At 39.5% G+C, this 12940-nt stretch overlaps 2 protein-coding genes across 7 annotated transcripts in view; both read left to right on the forward strand.

Annotated features, from left to right (window-relative positions):
- LOC139951132 (cellular tumor antigen p53-like) overlaps positions 1–5642 on the forward strand; it is a 45876-nt gene extending 40234 nt beyond the window's left edge. For 5 of the 6 annotated variants that reach the window (XM_071949978.1, XM_071949979.1, XM_071949980.1 and 2 more), the window contains one exon: positions 58–5642. In XM_071949978.1, coding sequence (XP_071806079.1) covers positions 58–312 — 255 coding nt within the window. In that variant the 3' untranslated portion in view covers positions 313–5642. The remainder of the gene's footprint in view (positions 1–57) is intronic. The other variant, XM_071949983.1, reaches the window with a different exon arrangement.
- Positions 5643–6990: 1348 nt separating this feature from the next.
- Positions 6991–10626, forward strand: LOC139950852 (metabotropic glutamate receptor 3-like). The gene is made up of 2 exons (XM_071949685.1): positions 6991–9052; positions 9870–10626. Exons 1-2 carry the CDS (start codon positions 7037–7039, stop codon positions 10428–10430), a joined length of 2577 nt encoding a protein of 858 aa, XP_071805786.1. The 5' UTR covers positions 6991–7036; the 3' UTR covers positions 10431–10626.
- Positions 10627–12940: the final 2314 nt, after the last annotated feature.

Here is a 12940-nt window from a genome sequence, read left to right on the forward strand (position 1 = left end):
GAATGCGTTTGATCTCTTTGTCTCATTTCTAACCAGTCCATTGTGTTTTTCTGGTAGCAGGATTTCTCTGGAATAATGATGCGGCACGAGCATCGAGAGAAATTATGGAAAGCCATCTTGCAAATGAGAAGCAGCCCGCTGTTCACGAGCACACCAAGCAGTATGTTGCGTGCTAGTAGTAATGCTTCTACAGCAAGCATAGGCAGTTTGTCTGGTCTCTCGTCTTCTCAAGCTCAGAGATACCAAGCAACGAGGTTCACTCTCAAACAGACCCTCTCCATAAAAGTGAAAGAAGAAAAGATGGACAGTTAGTTCCAGACGAATAGTGCGTTGTGTCGGTGCAAAAACGTTGTATCGCAATTTATGTTGTATCTGTGTGTCGGTGCAAACATGTTGTATCGCGATTTCCCGAAAATGTTGTATCTTGATTTGCCAAAAAATTTGTATCACGATATTGTGAAAGCATTGTATCGGAGTGTCGGTGCAAACATGATGTATCTCCATTTTGTTTTGCGTGTACATTCGAGCTATTTTAGTGAGATACTTTGTTTAAACAATTTGAAATTTGCGTGTTAAGCAAGTGTGGGAGTTACAAAGTTTAACCACTGATATGAATAAGTCTCCAATGATTGTTAATAAAACCCTGTGTTGGAAGTTGGGCAGGGTTCATCCAAACTTGTTGAGAGGATGCAAAGTTGAAGTTACGCCAGAAATTTGTTTTCTGGTGAAGAATTGATGCTGTGTAAGTAAATGGTCTTATGCATTTTGATTTGGATGAAGGGTTTGACTGCGTTGGACTTGAAGATACCATGATGTGCTAATTGTATAGGATTAGTATTCGATAATGGTCAGTAAAACATTGCAGAAACATTGTTGGCTTGTTAAAATGATTCAGAAAGAGAGATTGGAAACATGTTTAACTTGCAAGGAAACTGTCTTTAAGGTGAGCTTTTTGGTCTTCTTTATAAATGCATTGACATCATCCAGTCACCATCTTAATGGTTAACTGATGATGATAGTAGAGAAACACACAGCTGTGTACGCATTACGACGCACAGGATGGGCCAGTGCCCCCTCCACTAAGGAAAAGAGATTTTACACCTGATTGTATCCACAAGTTAACTATTTATGGTAACTGCTTAGCACATTCTTTGTTCAAGGAAGAATGTTTGGAAATAATTTCTGAAATGTCTGTGGTAACATTCCCCCAAAATAATGATATGAGATATTGTTACTGACTGAATTCAATTGTGTTCTGTTGAGAGACAATTGTATGAAAGCTCGGTAACTACAAGATTGTGTTTAGGAAGTGGCAGTAAAACCATTTGGAAGTGTTGGAAGAATTAACTTCTCTGAAATGTTAACATATTGACAAAAAATAATTACCTCAAATTAAAAACATTTGTATGATATTGTTAATGTAAGTATGAGACTTTGATAATGATTCTTATAAAAAGGTAATTTTAGTCTTAAGTTTCTAGTACAAAATTTGTAAGAGGAACACTCCTAAAAACTCCTAAAAACATAATTAATTATTGTTATGTAATATGATTGTGTGATATCCTTTTGAAACCTCTAGGTTAGGTTTTGATACATTAACAACTTAGTTTCAGGCCTGGAATTGCATCTTTTAGAGGGCAAGGCCAGTTTCATTTTGTAAAGGGCACTTATGGAGTCTATGTGAAACCTTCGACAGGGCACCAAGTCCAAAACCAGGGCAACGGAGGCCATGAGCTCCAGGCCAAATTTCGTTGATAATAGAAAAGATTGTCTTAATTGATGGAAGAAATGTCTGATTGGTTTAGGAGAGGGAGCTGTCAATACAGAAAATGTTACAGCTCAAATGCACAACTATTGTAGGTTGTGGGTTTGAATCCCACCCGAGTGATTAGCCTGTGGATTTTTTTCACAGAACTCAGGAAAGTACGGACTGTAGAGTGGTGCTTAGTACACATCGGTGTATTAGTAGAAACAAATGATATCCTCGCAGTGATAGCATGGTCAGAATGTTGTCAACTTTTTGGGGCTTGCAGTGAGCTTGAAACTCAAAACACTAAGATTTATCTTAAGATGAGTTGTTAATATCGCCATGGTGATTTGTAAGATCAATCTTAGCGCTGTGTGTTGAGGTTCAGACTTCTGGTTGTGGTAAGACATTTAATATGCAGTGGTGCGTGATTGGTTTTGCTATTTAAAAAAACATGAGACACAAACACAAGTCAATTTGTAAGTTATTGTTAAAAGTCTACTCGCTAAAAGTATCATTTAATATTTCTAGAAAATAATAACGAAACCTGTAAATTCTGTTTTGAACACGGTAATAGTTTTGTGGCAGATTGAATGAAAACTAGACTAGGTTATTCTAGTTTTATACAAGTTGTAGTTTTTTTTTGTCAAAGAATTATCCACATAATTTGTTATTGATGTCTTTAACAGAGTTGGGAGTTGATTGGTTCTTGTAAATGTCCTTTCAACTGATGATGAAACCAATGTTACCTTCACTTTAATTTACCCCTAAATAGCGCTCAGGTTTTGCTGTATATCATGTATTATAGGGGCCTATGATAAATGCCTTGTTATTTGTACCTCTGTTATCATGCCTTTCACCATCTCAAACCTAAACATTGACTTCCAAACTTTTCGTTTTATCATTTTTTGTAAGGGTCTGGATTGAAAACAAAAGAAGACGTGAGTAAATTATTGTGATGTTTGGAGCTTTTCATGGTGTGGAAAATAAGAAGTAACTAGAAACTTGCAGGTACAACCACGTGTTCAACTCTTTTCTGGAGGAGCGTTGGCTCTGAAATGAGCCAGAGTGGTCTTGACGTTTTGAACAGTATACTCTGCTAGTCTTCAGGAGAAAGAAGCAAGCAGAATATAGTGTATACATACTGTTAAAAATGCAAGACCACACTGGTTCTTTTTAGAGCAAACACTCCTCCTGAAAGAGATTTACACATGGTTGTACCTGCAAGTTTACTAGTTAAAGTTAATTATATTGCCAAGATTTAAGAGAGTTCAGATTGAGAAGTTGAAGATCTCGCTGTGTACAGCTGTATATATATGCATCTTATTTTTTCTACATGTTTATTGAGATTTTTAAGAGTTTCATCATGGATATCTATGCGAAAAAGGGCATGTTTTTCTTCTATTTGCCAAATTGATTTGTTTGTCTTTTTCGTTTTATTTTCAAGTATTATGTAGGGGTAGCGTTGTTTTGAAAGGGTTTAAGACTTCATCAAGGTGGGGGCCATCTTGAATATCTCAAGATTGCTAAGTGTAATGGTCTGGCTGTGTTTTGGTGAGAGAATAATTGGTATTCTTGGTTGAGTTCTGTAGTCTTGGAACTTGACAAAGATAGATGCTACATGATAAAGGTGTACACACGCTGCTTTTGTAGGCAAATAACTGCAAAACATCTTGGAATGAAAAATGTGTAATGAAATTTCACAAGGTTGGTGACATTGTGTCTAAGACCAAAAGTGATTAACCTTACAAATTCGCTAAGCAGAAAAACAGTTTAACTAGTACAAATACCATGTAATGTGTATTGTTTGTGACTTGTTTCCTGTTAAATTGTGCTCAGCAGAGAAACACAAGTTCTGCTTACAAGGTTTCTGAAAGTGTGTTCTGGCTTGCTACATGTTGTATACTGTACATGTAACATACATGTAGGCCTGTGAGTGTCAACCCATGTCTTAACTCCCCCTTGCGTTCTGAGATGTACATTTGTAAATGTAACAAAATAAGGTATGACATTTTCTATATTTGTGTCAAAAAAAGTAGAGTTAGCAGTTATCACTGTTAACAATCATAAAAAGATATTTAACTTGCAAAAAAGGGTAACTTTGTTGTGGTTGTTATGAACAAAGAGTTATATGAAATGCTGCATAAATGTATTTTTTGGCTTTTTGTATCTTGAATGTTTTTGATCATCTTCCTTTTGAAACGGAATGATCAGCTCGGACCAATTTCTTATTTCTTCATAAGCACAAATTTATACGATAAGCAGGTTTTGTTGAACTCTGCTAGTAGTATGGTAGTAGATGATGAAGTATATGTTTTGTACTTGGTGTCTAGTGACAAAGTAAACCTACAGAGAGGATTGTTGTTGGATTTTAATTGACACTTTTCTTGCGTTTCAAGCAAAGGTTGTAGTTTTTTTTATCATGGAGCTAGGCAGGAAAGTACCAAGGTTTTTGAGCTATCAGGGACTAATGTCATGGTATCAATTACCAATGAAGCCTGTGTGTATAGCTCATGCAGTCACTGGCTTGACATGGTGTATAACTAGGTGATAAGTAGTATTGTGGAGTTGAGCCCAGACCTTTGTTGAATATCTCAAAACTGCTAGAAGCTGAAGAGTTTCTCGGTCAAAAAAATCTTGGTTAACATAAGCAGAACGTGAGATATGAGCATAACATGGTGGAATATTGACATGGAGCTGGTTTGTGATATCAGCATGTAATGCTTTCTATCATCGCTGAGTAAAATTGAGTTGTAGGCCTGGGGTCGATTTCACAAAGACAGTAATAACTTAGGACTAGTCCTAGGACTTGATATGAGTTATTACAAATGGACTGTGTATGCAGAATTCCATACTGAGCAGAAACATGAGCTTGGGCCTAGTTAGGAAGTTGTCTTTATTAGTTAAGCCGAAATGATTGGACAACTGCGACCTGACCTTTAAGCAAAAACACCCTTGGACGTTTTTGCTTCCTCTATGTTTCTAAGTTTCTGTTTATCAGTTTTGTGGAAGTGAGACAGCAGACCTTTTTCTCACTTATTTCTGTGTGACTGGGCAGCTGAAATAAGCTGGTGCCTTAGCCTGTCGGTCATTACAATCTTATCTGTGAATGCAGGGAACTTGACTTAAAATGGCTACCATTTGTTTTCCTCAATCAAGAATAATGTAGATGTGCAACTATATAATTGCAAACAAAACAATGAAACTGCCTGGCATTCAACATTTTGTACTGTGTTTTTCAGCTTTCTATGGAACTACGTGTAAAAGAGATAAAGAAACGACAGTGAATGTATATAAAGTTCAAAGTTCAAACCAAACTCGATTATCCAATGTATTCTTTAAGGCTTTGTTTTCTTGATTCAACAGATACAAGAAATGTATGTCTTTAAATGCAAGGCCAATTCCGTAGAGCTGCTTAAACAGACAATTTTGCTGCTACAAATTGTTTGCTTAGCAAAAATGAGCAGGTTACAAGTCAGAAATGGTGCACGTCATAATAGGTGTTTTGGCTGGTGACCTTATTCCAGTAAGCATAATTTTGTTGTGCTTAGCTACTTCTTTTTCTGTTTAAGCAGCTCTATGAAATTAGGCCCTGGTTTCATGATAGTGATGATATTATGACGAGGTATTCCTGCTGTATCATCGGACTGTTTGATTTGTCCGAGTTTGTAGCCATTTCTGAATTAGCCGCTGAGGCTACGGCTAGATGTAGCAGCCACTTTGGATGTGGCTTACTGGAATGCCTTGTTGTGTTATCACCAAGTGATGACGTCTTAAGAAGGTTGTATAGTAGCTGTGTAAATAATTCTATGGTCAATGGAAGTAACAATATAGACACTTGATCATTTGTTGGTACTTTGGCCAAATAAAATAAGTAAAAAAAGTGTCATTTGAATTGTGGTTTTTGGTTTTTCTTTTAATTGCAGTGATATGTGGTTTCTATGTCAAAATGTAGAGTTGATTTTGAAGACCCTATGATACAGATGGGCAGTGAATGTGCTATGCTATGACACACCCCTATATGCACATATAATCCCTCATGATATACATGCTACAGTTGGTGTTAGGGTTGTGGTTAGAATTAGGGAAAATACTTTTGTTTGCAACTTCGGTGACCAATTCAGCCCAAAGTGTCACAGATTTGTATACCCAGCATTTGTCTGTAATACTGATGGACTCCAGTGGTCAGCGGCTGTAGCGCCCTCTATCCAAATGTGAGACTCGCCTGAACATCTGACGTCACACTTCCGAGGCCATGAATAACGCGAGATATCGGCCTTGCTCGCCTCCCAGATGTACCTTTGACCTCGCATCCCTATTCACACGGACGGAGATTGTTACATACATCATCTTATGGGTTACTTAATAACAACGGAACAATGCTACACACAAGGTTGTCTTTGTTATAGTGGTACCCCACAGAGAATTTCTTCAGAAAATGGAATAATAAAACAACAATAGCAGGACCCCATAAAAGCGGATCAGTAAGGGTGTGTTACGTGTACATACAGATTGAGCAGCAAACGACCGAAAGTATAGTTACTGTTAACTGCTGCTGGTGTAGCAGTCAAAATGCGTCACTTCGGAGCGGACCAATCATAGCGTTGAAATTGAACGCGTAGGTCTACATCACTGCAAGTTTATCCAATGAAATCATTCTACCTGTAAGACCAATGCACCATCTTTATCATTGCGGATAAGGACAGGGGATGGGCTATTTTCATATCCGCCTTCACCGGCGCTCTACGATAATTATGTTTTAATACTGGATATGTGCAAGATAATTATGTTCACTTTGCGGCCTTGTCACGCGCCAAATGGATACCATGCTGTTTCAGTCTGCAAATTTAAAGATTCATTATGGGCGGGAAATAAACGATGCTGTCGATCATTGCGTACCTTCTGGAGCGGTGGTCAGCAGGAAAGTAAAATCGTCACTCATTTCAATGTGTGTTTCGCTCGTTGTTGGGTTGTTCGTCTAATGGATTGATAAAATCTCCCCCTGCGATGCACTCAGATTATTCTCGTCACTTCTGGTCGTCACGATTTCAATTGCAATTGGTAATGGGAAGATTCAAGTGCGATCAAACGTGAGATAGGTTTCGAGTTCTCGAGCAAAGGCATTTTGTGACTGAATTCTTGCCTTTTTGCAGAAGGGGATGTACATTTTACCGCATTTCATTTTATCGCCTGCTTGCTGAGTGTTATTGGACCGGGTGACTTTAAAAACGGTTGACAAAACATTGTTCATTGTTTTACCATAGAGCGAAGGTTTTACAAACACGGAGTATGGCGTTTCGTCACAGTATTGCCATAGTTCTCATCGTTTACATCGTCAATGCGGCCCGTATTCCCAAAGAACTCTGTACCGTTTATAACAGCACGGGCGACGTGTACATAGGTGGGATCTTTTCCCTTCACGGCGGTCAAGATGAGCAGGAATGCGGCCTGCGTCTACCTGTCTCCGCCCTCCAGTTGACCGAAGCAATGGCGTTCGCCGTAAACATGGTCAACCGAGATGACACCATGTTATCTAATATCACCCTGGGCTTCATGATTCACGACGACTGCTCTAGATCGGAGTATGCCATGTGGGGTTCGCTGTCTCTTGTCATGGGTGCAAATCCAGTGCTGGAGGGTACCCAGTGTGTGATCCCAGGACGGAAGCTCCGTGAAATCCACGAGATGGCCATGGGAGTTGTTGGTACGGAAACAACATCCAGTAGCGAAGTTGTGATCAGCACGGCTGGGCTCTTCAAAACGCCCCACGTCACATACGGTGCCACGGGGCAAGAGCTGTACGAAGAACACTACAACCCGTACTTCTTCGGTACTATCTCACCTGATGTTTATACTGCGAAAGCCATTATGGATTTGTTGGTTCATTTCGACTGGTATTACGTCGCCCTGGTTTACTCAACTGAGCAGGGCGTCTTAGACCTTGAACATGAGGTTGGCATCGAAGCCGCTAAACACAACATTTGTATGATCATCAAAGCGAAGGTTAGTGAGCATCCCGAGGAAGCTGAATTGAAAAACATGGTTTCAATCCTGAGACTGAATCCAAGTGCGAGTGTGGTTATCTTATTGACCAACTCAGCTGCAACCACTAACGCCGTGATGGCGGCCGCAAAGACGGCCCAACTAACACACGGTCTGACATGGGTTACCGGAGATTCATTCATTAACCGAGACCTTTATGATGTTGCATTGGAAGGGGTGCTACTAGTCGAATACCTCAAACCAAAACTGGACGACTTTGAGACTTACTTTCGGTCTTTAAGCTACTCCAAAACCAACCCTTGGTACGATGAGTTTTGTGGAGGTGGTGGTTCAGACTGTCACGACGCAAGCGAGGATGGATTCAGCATGTATAACAAAATGCTTGCCCCGACCATGGACGCGGTTTTCTCCCTGGCTCGAGCTCTCGACAGAACCTTTGATGATTACTGTAACGGCTCCCTCACAGATTGCTTGTATCAAACCGGTATCAAGGATGCAGTTTTGGAGAACTTGGGGAAAACTTCTTTTTACGGTACGAGAGGACACTTCAAATACAAGGACAACTCGGTTGCTGGTCAGTTTATTATAAGAAATGTCCACAACACGGACGGAATGCTGAGTGTGGTCGAAGTCGGCACTTGGAACTCGTCCTTTGACGAGGCAGGACGTCTGCAGGTAAATGAAAACTTGATTCAATGGCAAAATGGCAGTGGTGGGATTCCAAAGTCTGTTTGCCGTGAGGAGTGCCAGGCCGGGTATGTCGTCGAGAAAGACCCAGTAAGGCAGTGCTGTTGGGGATGCCGAGCTTGTCGTGAAGGTGATATCGTCAAAGGCACTAAATGCATCCAGTGTGAGCAGAAGGAATGGCCAAACGCTGACTTCACCGCGTGTGATGAATTAATCGCCAAGACTGTAACATTCAACCAGCCTCTGATTGTAGCCATCATCTCTCTAACCGCCATTGCGCTGCTCTTATGTGGGCTCACAACGTGTGGTATGATCAAACACCGACGCCATGCTTTGATTAAGGCGAGTAGTCGAGAATTAAGCGCCGTCAATATCGTCGGGGTCACACTGTCTCTTATAGCCGTGTTTCCGTTCCTCAGCGAGCCGAGTGCCGGTATCTGTGGGGTCGCTCAGAGCCTGTACGCCATCTCCTTTACCCTCACGTACGCCCCTCTACTCCTTAAAGTCAATCGCATCTACAGGATCTTTGAGAGTAGCAGAAAGACCGTCAAACGACCACAGTTCACGGGATCAACTGCCCAGTTGGTCATCGTAGCCATGCTTGTCATTACACAGGTGAGTACATTTATTTTGAGAAATAAAAAAAAATCTTCCAAGAGTCATTGTGAATTCGTAATTCGAAATGTTGAGAACATGAAGTGACTTTGAATTTGAGGTGACGTGATGTACCTCTTCGTCAAACAATCATTTCTTAAAAATAAGAGTAGCCTAATTCTGGACTCCATTGCCTCATTCGCTGACTGCCCCCCCCCCCCCCCCCGCCCCCGTCCGCTACGGCCTTAATGTGTCTCTTATGCGTTCAAAGACCCGTTGGTGTTGTTCACCTATAGACGGTGTGACCTGTGACATCACATGTTTACAAAAGAGCCACAGAGCTTGACTTCCTGCAGGCATGATTTGTACAAAGCTCAATGGAAGGAATCATAAAATCTTATATTTCATGGATATTGCACTGTCTAATTCTTATCAATTTTTGATATGATGAGACGGGGCACATCTCAAAACTTGATTAGTTTTGTGTGAAAATTATGACACAAAATGACAACTTTCCCATAGAACCAGTGTAGTATCTTGCCTGCCAGAATACTGAAAGAATGTACAAGGTCACACTTTTTGTAAACAAGGTTCACATGGTCTATAGATATATATATTGTAAAACGCGCCACTGACCGCCATCTTTGATGTACATGTACGCCAATGGAAAATTGCACGCGTGTACGCGCTGCGCACAACTCTCAGCCAATGATAGCTCTTCACACAGGCACGATTAATCAAAGATGGCGACCAATGGCGTATATTGCAATCCATCTATTACTCCGGATTTCTGACATAAACGTCTTATTCTCCATTTGATATTATCTTCTCTGTGTAGCCAATCGTGATCTTAATCACTGCCTTGGCTGTACCAAACACCTGGATATTTACCGTGGACTTGTTCCCCAAGCCACTCACAAACCAACCCCGGACCCTGGAGGTCTTCTGCGGTGTGGGCGTCGGGTTCCTCACCTCGATGTGCTACAACTTCTTACTACTCTTGGCGTGTTGCTACTACGCTTACAAAGCCCGGAGCGTCCCTGGTAACTTCAACGAGGCTCGGTTCTACGTGGCTAGCGTCTATACCACTCTAGTCCCGATCGTGGCCGCGTTACCGCTCTACCTAACGGCAGATAAAGCCGACGTGTTAGCGTTTTCAATCAGTCTGGTCCCGGTGATTAACAGCTACGTTACTCTAGCGTGTGTGTATCTCTCTAAGCTTTACGCTGTGACCGTTGGGTACCAACAACCAGCTACCGAAGACCAAAATCGTACGGGAACATTCCAGACTCGATTTCTCAAAGTTGGGGCCGGTAATACTGCCAAGGTTTACCCATCTACATCAGGGATGAATGAAGGGGCAAGCTCCGCCCAAATGGCAGTTGTAAAATCGGACTAACGAACAACCTCAAAAGTGTATTATTTTACACCCAAGTACATCCTTATCTTTTGATTGGAGAAAAGTTTGTCACGTGGTTTTGGCCTACGTCATAAGCCGTTTGGTAATCTCCACCATGCACGATTCACTTGACTTGTTCACATCGCACGCTATAAAGTGCCCTCGTAATAAACACCTGAAATGTAGATGTATGTGTTTTTTCTTCACTCCATGGTAAAGATCTACTTGGATGTTTTGTAAAACATAATGAGTGATGAAAGATTTTTCCATGCAACTTGATTTCGGCTCGTTGAATGGAACATTCATCTTTTACATATAAGTGTGTTTATTACGTTTCGGTTTTTGCCTTAAATTTGGCCATTTCACTTTAATTGTTTTATTTATTGTTTTACTGTATAGGGCTTTAAGGCTTGTATAAAGCGATCTAAATCCATTATTAGCAATTTGTTATTATTATTATTATTATTTCAACTCATCGAAATGGTTTCACCGTTCCACTTATTAATCTTCATTGTTTGTTTGAATGATACACGGCAAGATCTTTGTCACTTTGCTTGATTCCATTCACTTTAATGTAAAAGCAAGACTAAAGGGCAGAGTAGTCTGATTCCCTTTTTGTTAAGACGATCAGTATTCATTAACACTGAGGACTTCAGGGGACAAGACAGAGTCGGTTATAAGAAAGATCTGTTTCCTGTAGTTATTAGTAAGTATTATTGTATCTGATTATAAAAATTGCCAATTTGGTGGAAAGGGCGAACGTGATTAAGACCTAAATTGTTCTCATCTCTGTTTGTTTGTGTGTGTGAGGTTTTTTTGGTTATCAAGTAATAAACCACAAATTGACAAGGTAAATTTCAAATAATTGGGGACTGAAATTCTTTTTTCAACCCCGATTCTTTTATTTATTTGTTATAAAGGCTAGATTGTTTGTTTTCAGGGCCCTATTTTATAGAGCTGCTTCAGCAAACGAAATTACTTTAAAATTGCTGAGCAAAAATTAGTTTGGATGACAGTCACCGATAGTTGTTGTAACATGGAATGTTTTTAAGATCCTCACCATTGTGTTAAAATGTATCCACAGTGTCTTCAGACAGTCCTTGTAGATGCAGAGGTGTATTGTAAAGATGTTGTGGTTCGTGCATTTTACACATGCCCAGCGCTCCTCATCAAATTCGTTACAATAAAAACGTTCTGTCCACTCGTTCAAGCCATTGGACTCTTTCGGTACAGAAAAAAACAAAATTAAAGTTCATAGATTTACAAATAATTTACAGGGTATACAGAAGATAATGGTGAAAGACTTCTCTTGAAATATTATTCCATGAAATGCTTTACTTTTTGAGAAAACATCAAAACAATATAAATTCTCGTTAGCGAAAATTACGGATTTATATATAAACACCATGTCATGACACGACGAAACGTGCGGAAACAAGGGTAAGTTTTCCCGTTATTTTCTCCCGACTCCGATGACCGATTGAGCCTAAATTTCCACAGGTGTGTTATTTTATATAGAAGTTGTGATACACGAAGTGTGGGCCTTGGACAATACTGTTTACTGAAAGGGTCCAATGGTTTTAATTGCCGGTCCAATCGTCTTTCCCATTAATTGCGGCTTCGCTTTTTATTCGCGTAACATGTTTTTAAAGGTAAAGCGGTTCTATGTATGTAATTAGAGCGCTCTATAAAATGCCCGTTTGGTGATGGTTTGAAACTGTATTCCGTAATTCTAGTTAACATAAATGTGTTGTGCTTGGCTACTTGATCTGTACCGAGTTCTATGACATTTGGCTAAACGCTTTATTCTGAATGTTTTCTTTTACGATTTTGTTTTGCTTAGCTCTAGATAGTTATTTAAAAAAAAAAAAACTCATTACCTAAAGATTGATGTAAATAGCGGGCCTGCATAAAAAGGACATCGAACATTATGTATATATTTATAATTCACGGGCTAACCCCATATCGATGATTATTTGTGATTTGAAAAATGTGTACAAGATTGTGTTATAGACCTATAGTGTAAAAACATAAAATGTTTAAAGAGCACAAAATTCACTTAACAAAATTGAAAATCTACTTTTTTTATATGTAACAACCGTGAGTTACTGTTTATGTTTTTAAACAAAACAATCTTTAAACCCTACGGAATATGGATATGTAAAAACTTATCTTTATTATCATATGTTATTAAAGAACTGTATGTATGAACAAGAAAAAGAAGTGCCAATTATTGTTTGAAGTGATAGTATTTTTGTCTTCAAATCAAACTCCATGGAAGCTCAGTCCAGCGGATGGAGAAGCCATTTGTGGACAAACATGTTTATCACATTAAATTTATAAACATTTCTTCAGAGATGAGCTTTTTCAATAATATTTCGTCACTTATGTGTAAAGGCGCTATTTGTAATTACTCAAAATATATATTAACTTAAAAACTTACTTGGTAACGAGCAATGGAGAGCTGCTGATAGTATACAATATTGTTAGAAACGGCTCTCTCTGTAGTT

Source organism: Asterias amurensis, chromosome 18 (assembly GCF_032118995.1).
Source record: "Asterias amurensis chromosome 18, ASM3211899v1".
NCBI classification, from domain to species: Eukaryota; Metazoa; Echinodermata; class Asteroidea; order Forcipulatida; family Asteriidae; genus Asterias; species Asterias amurensis.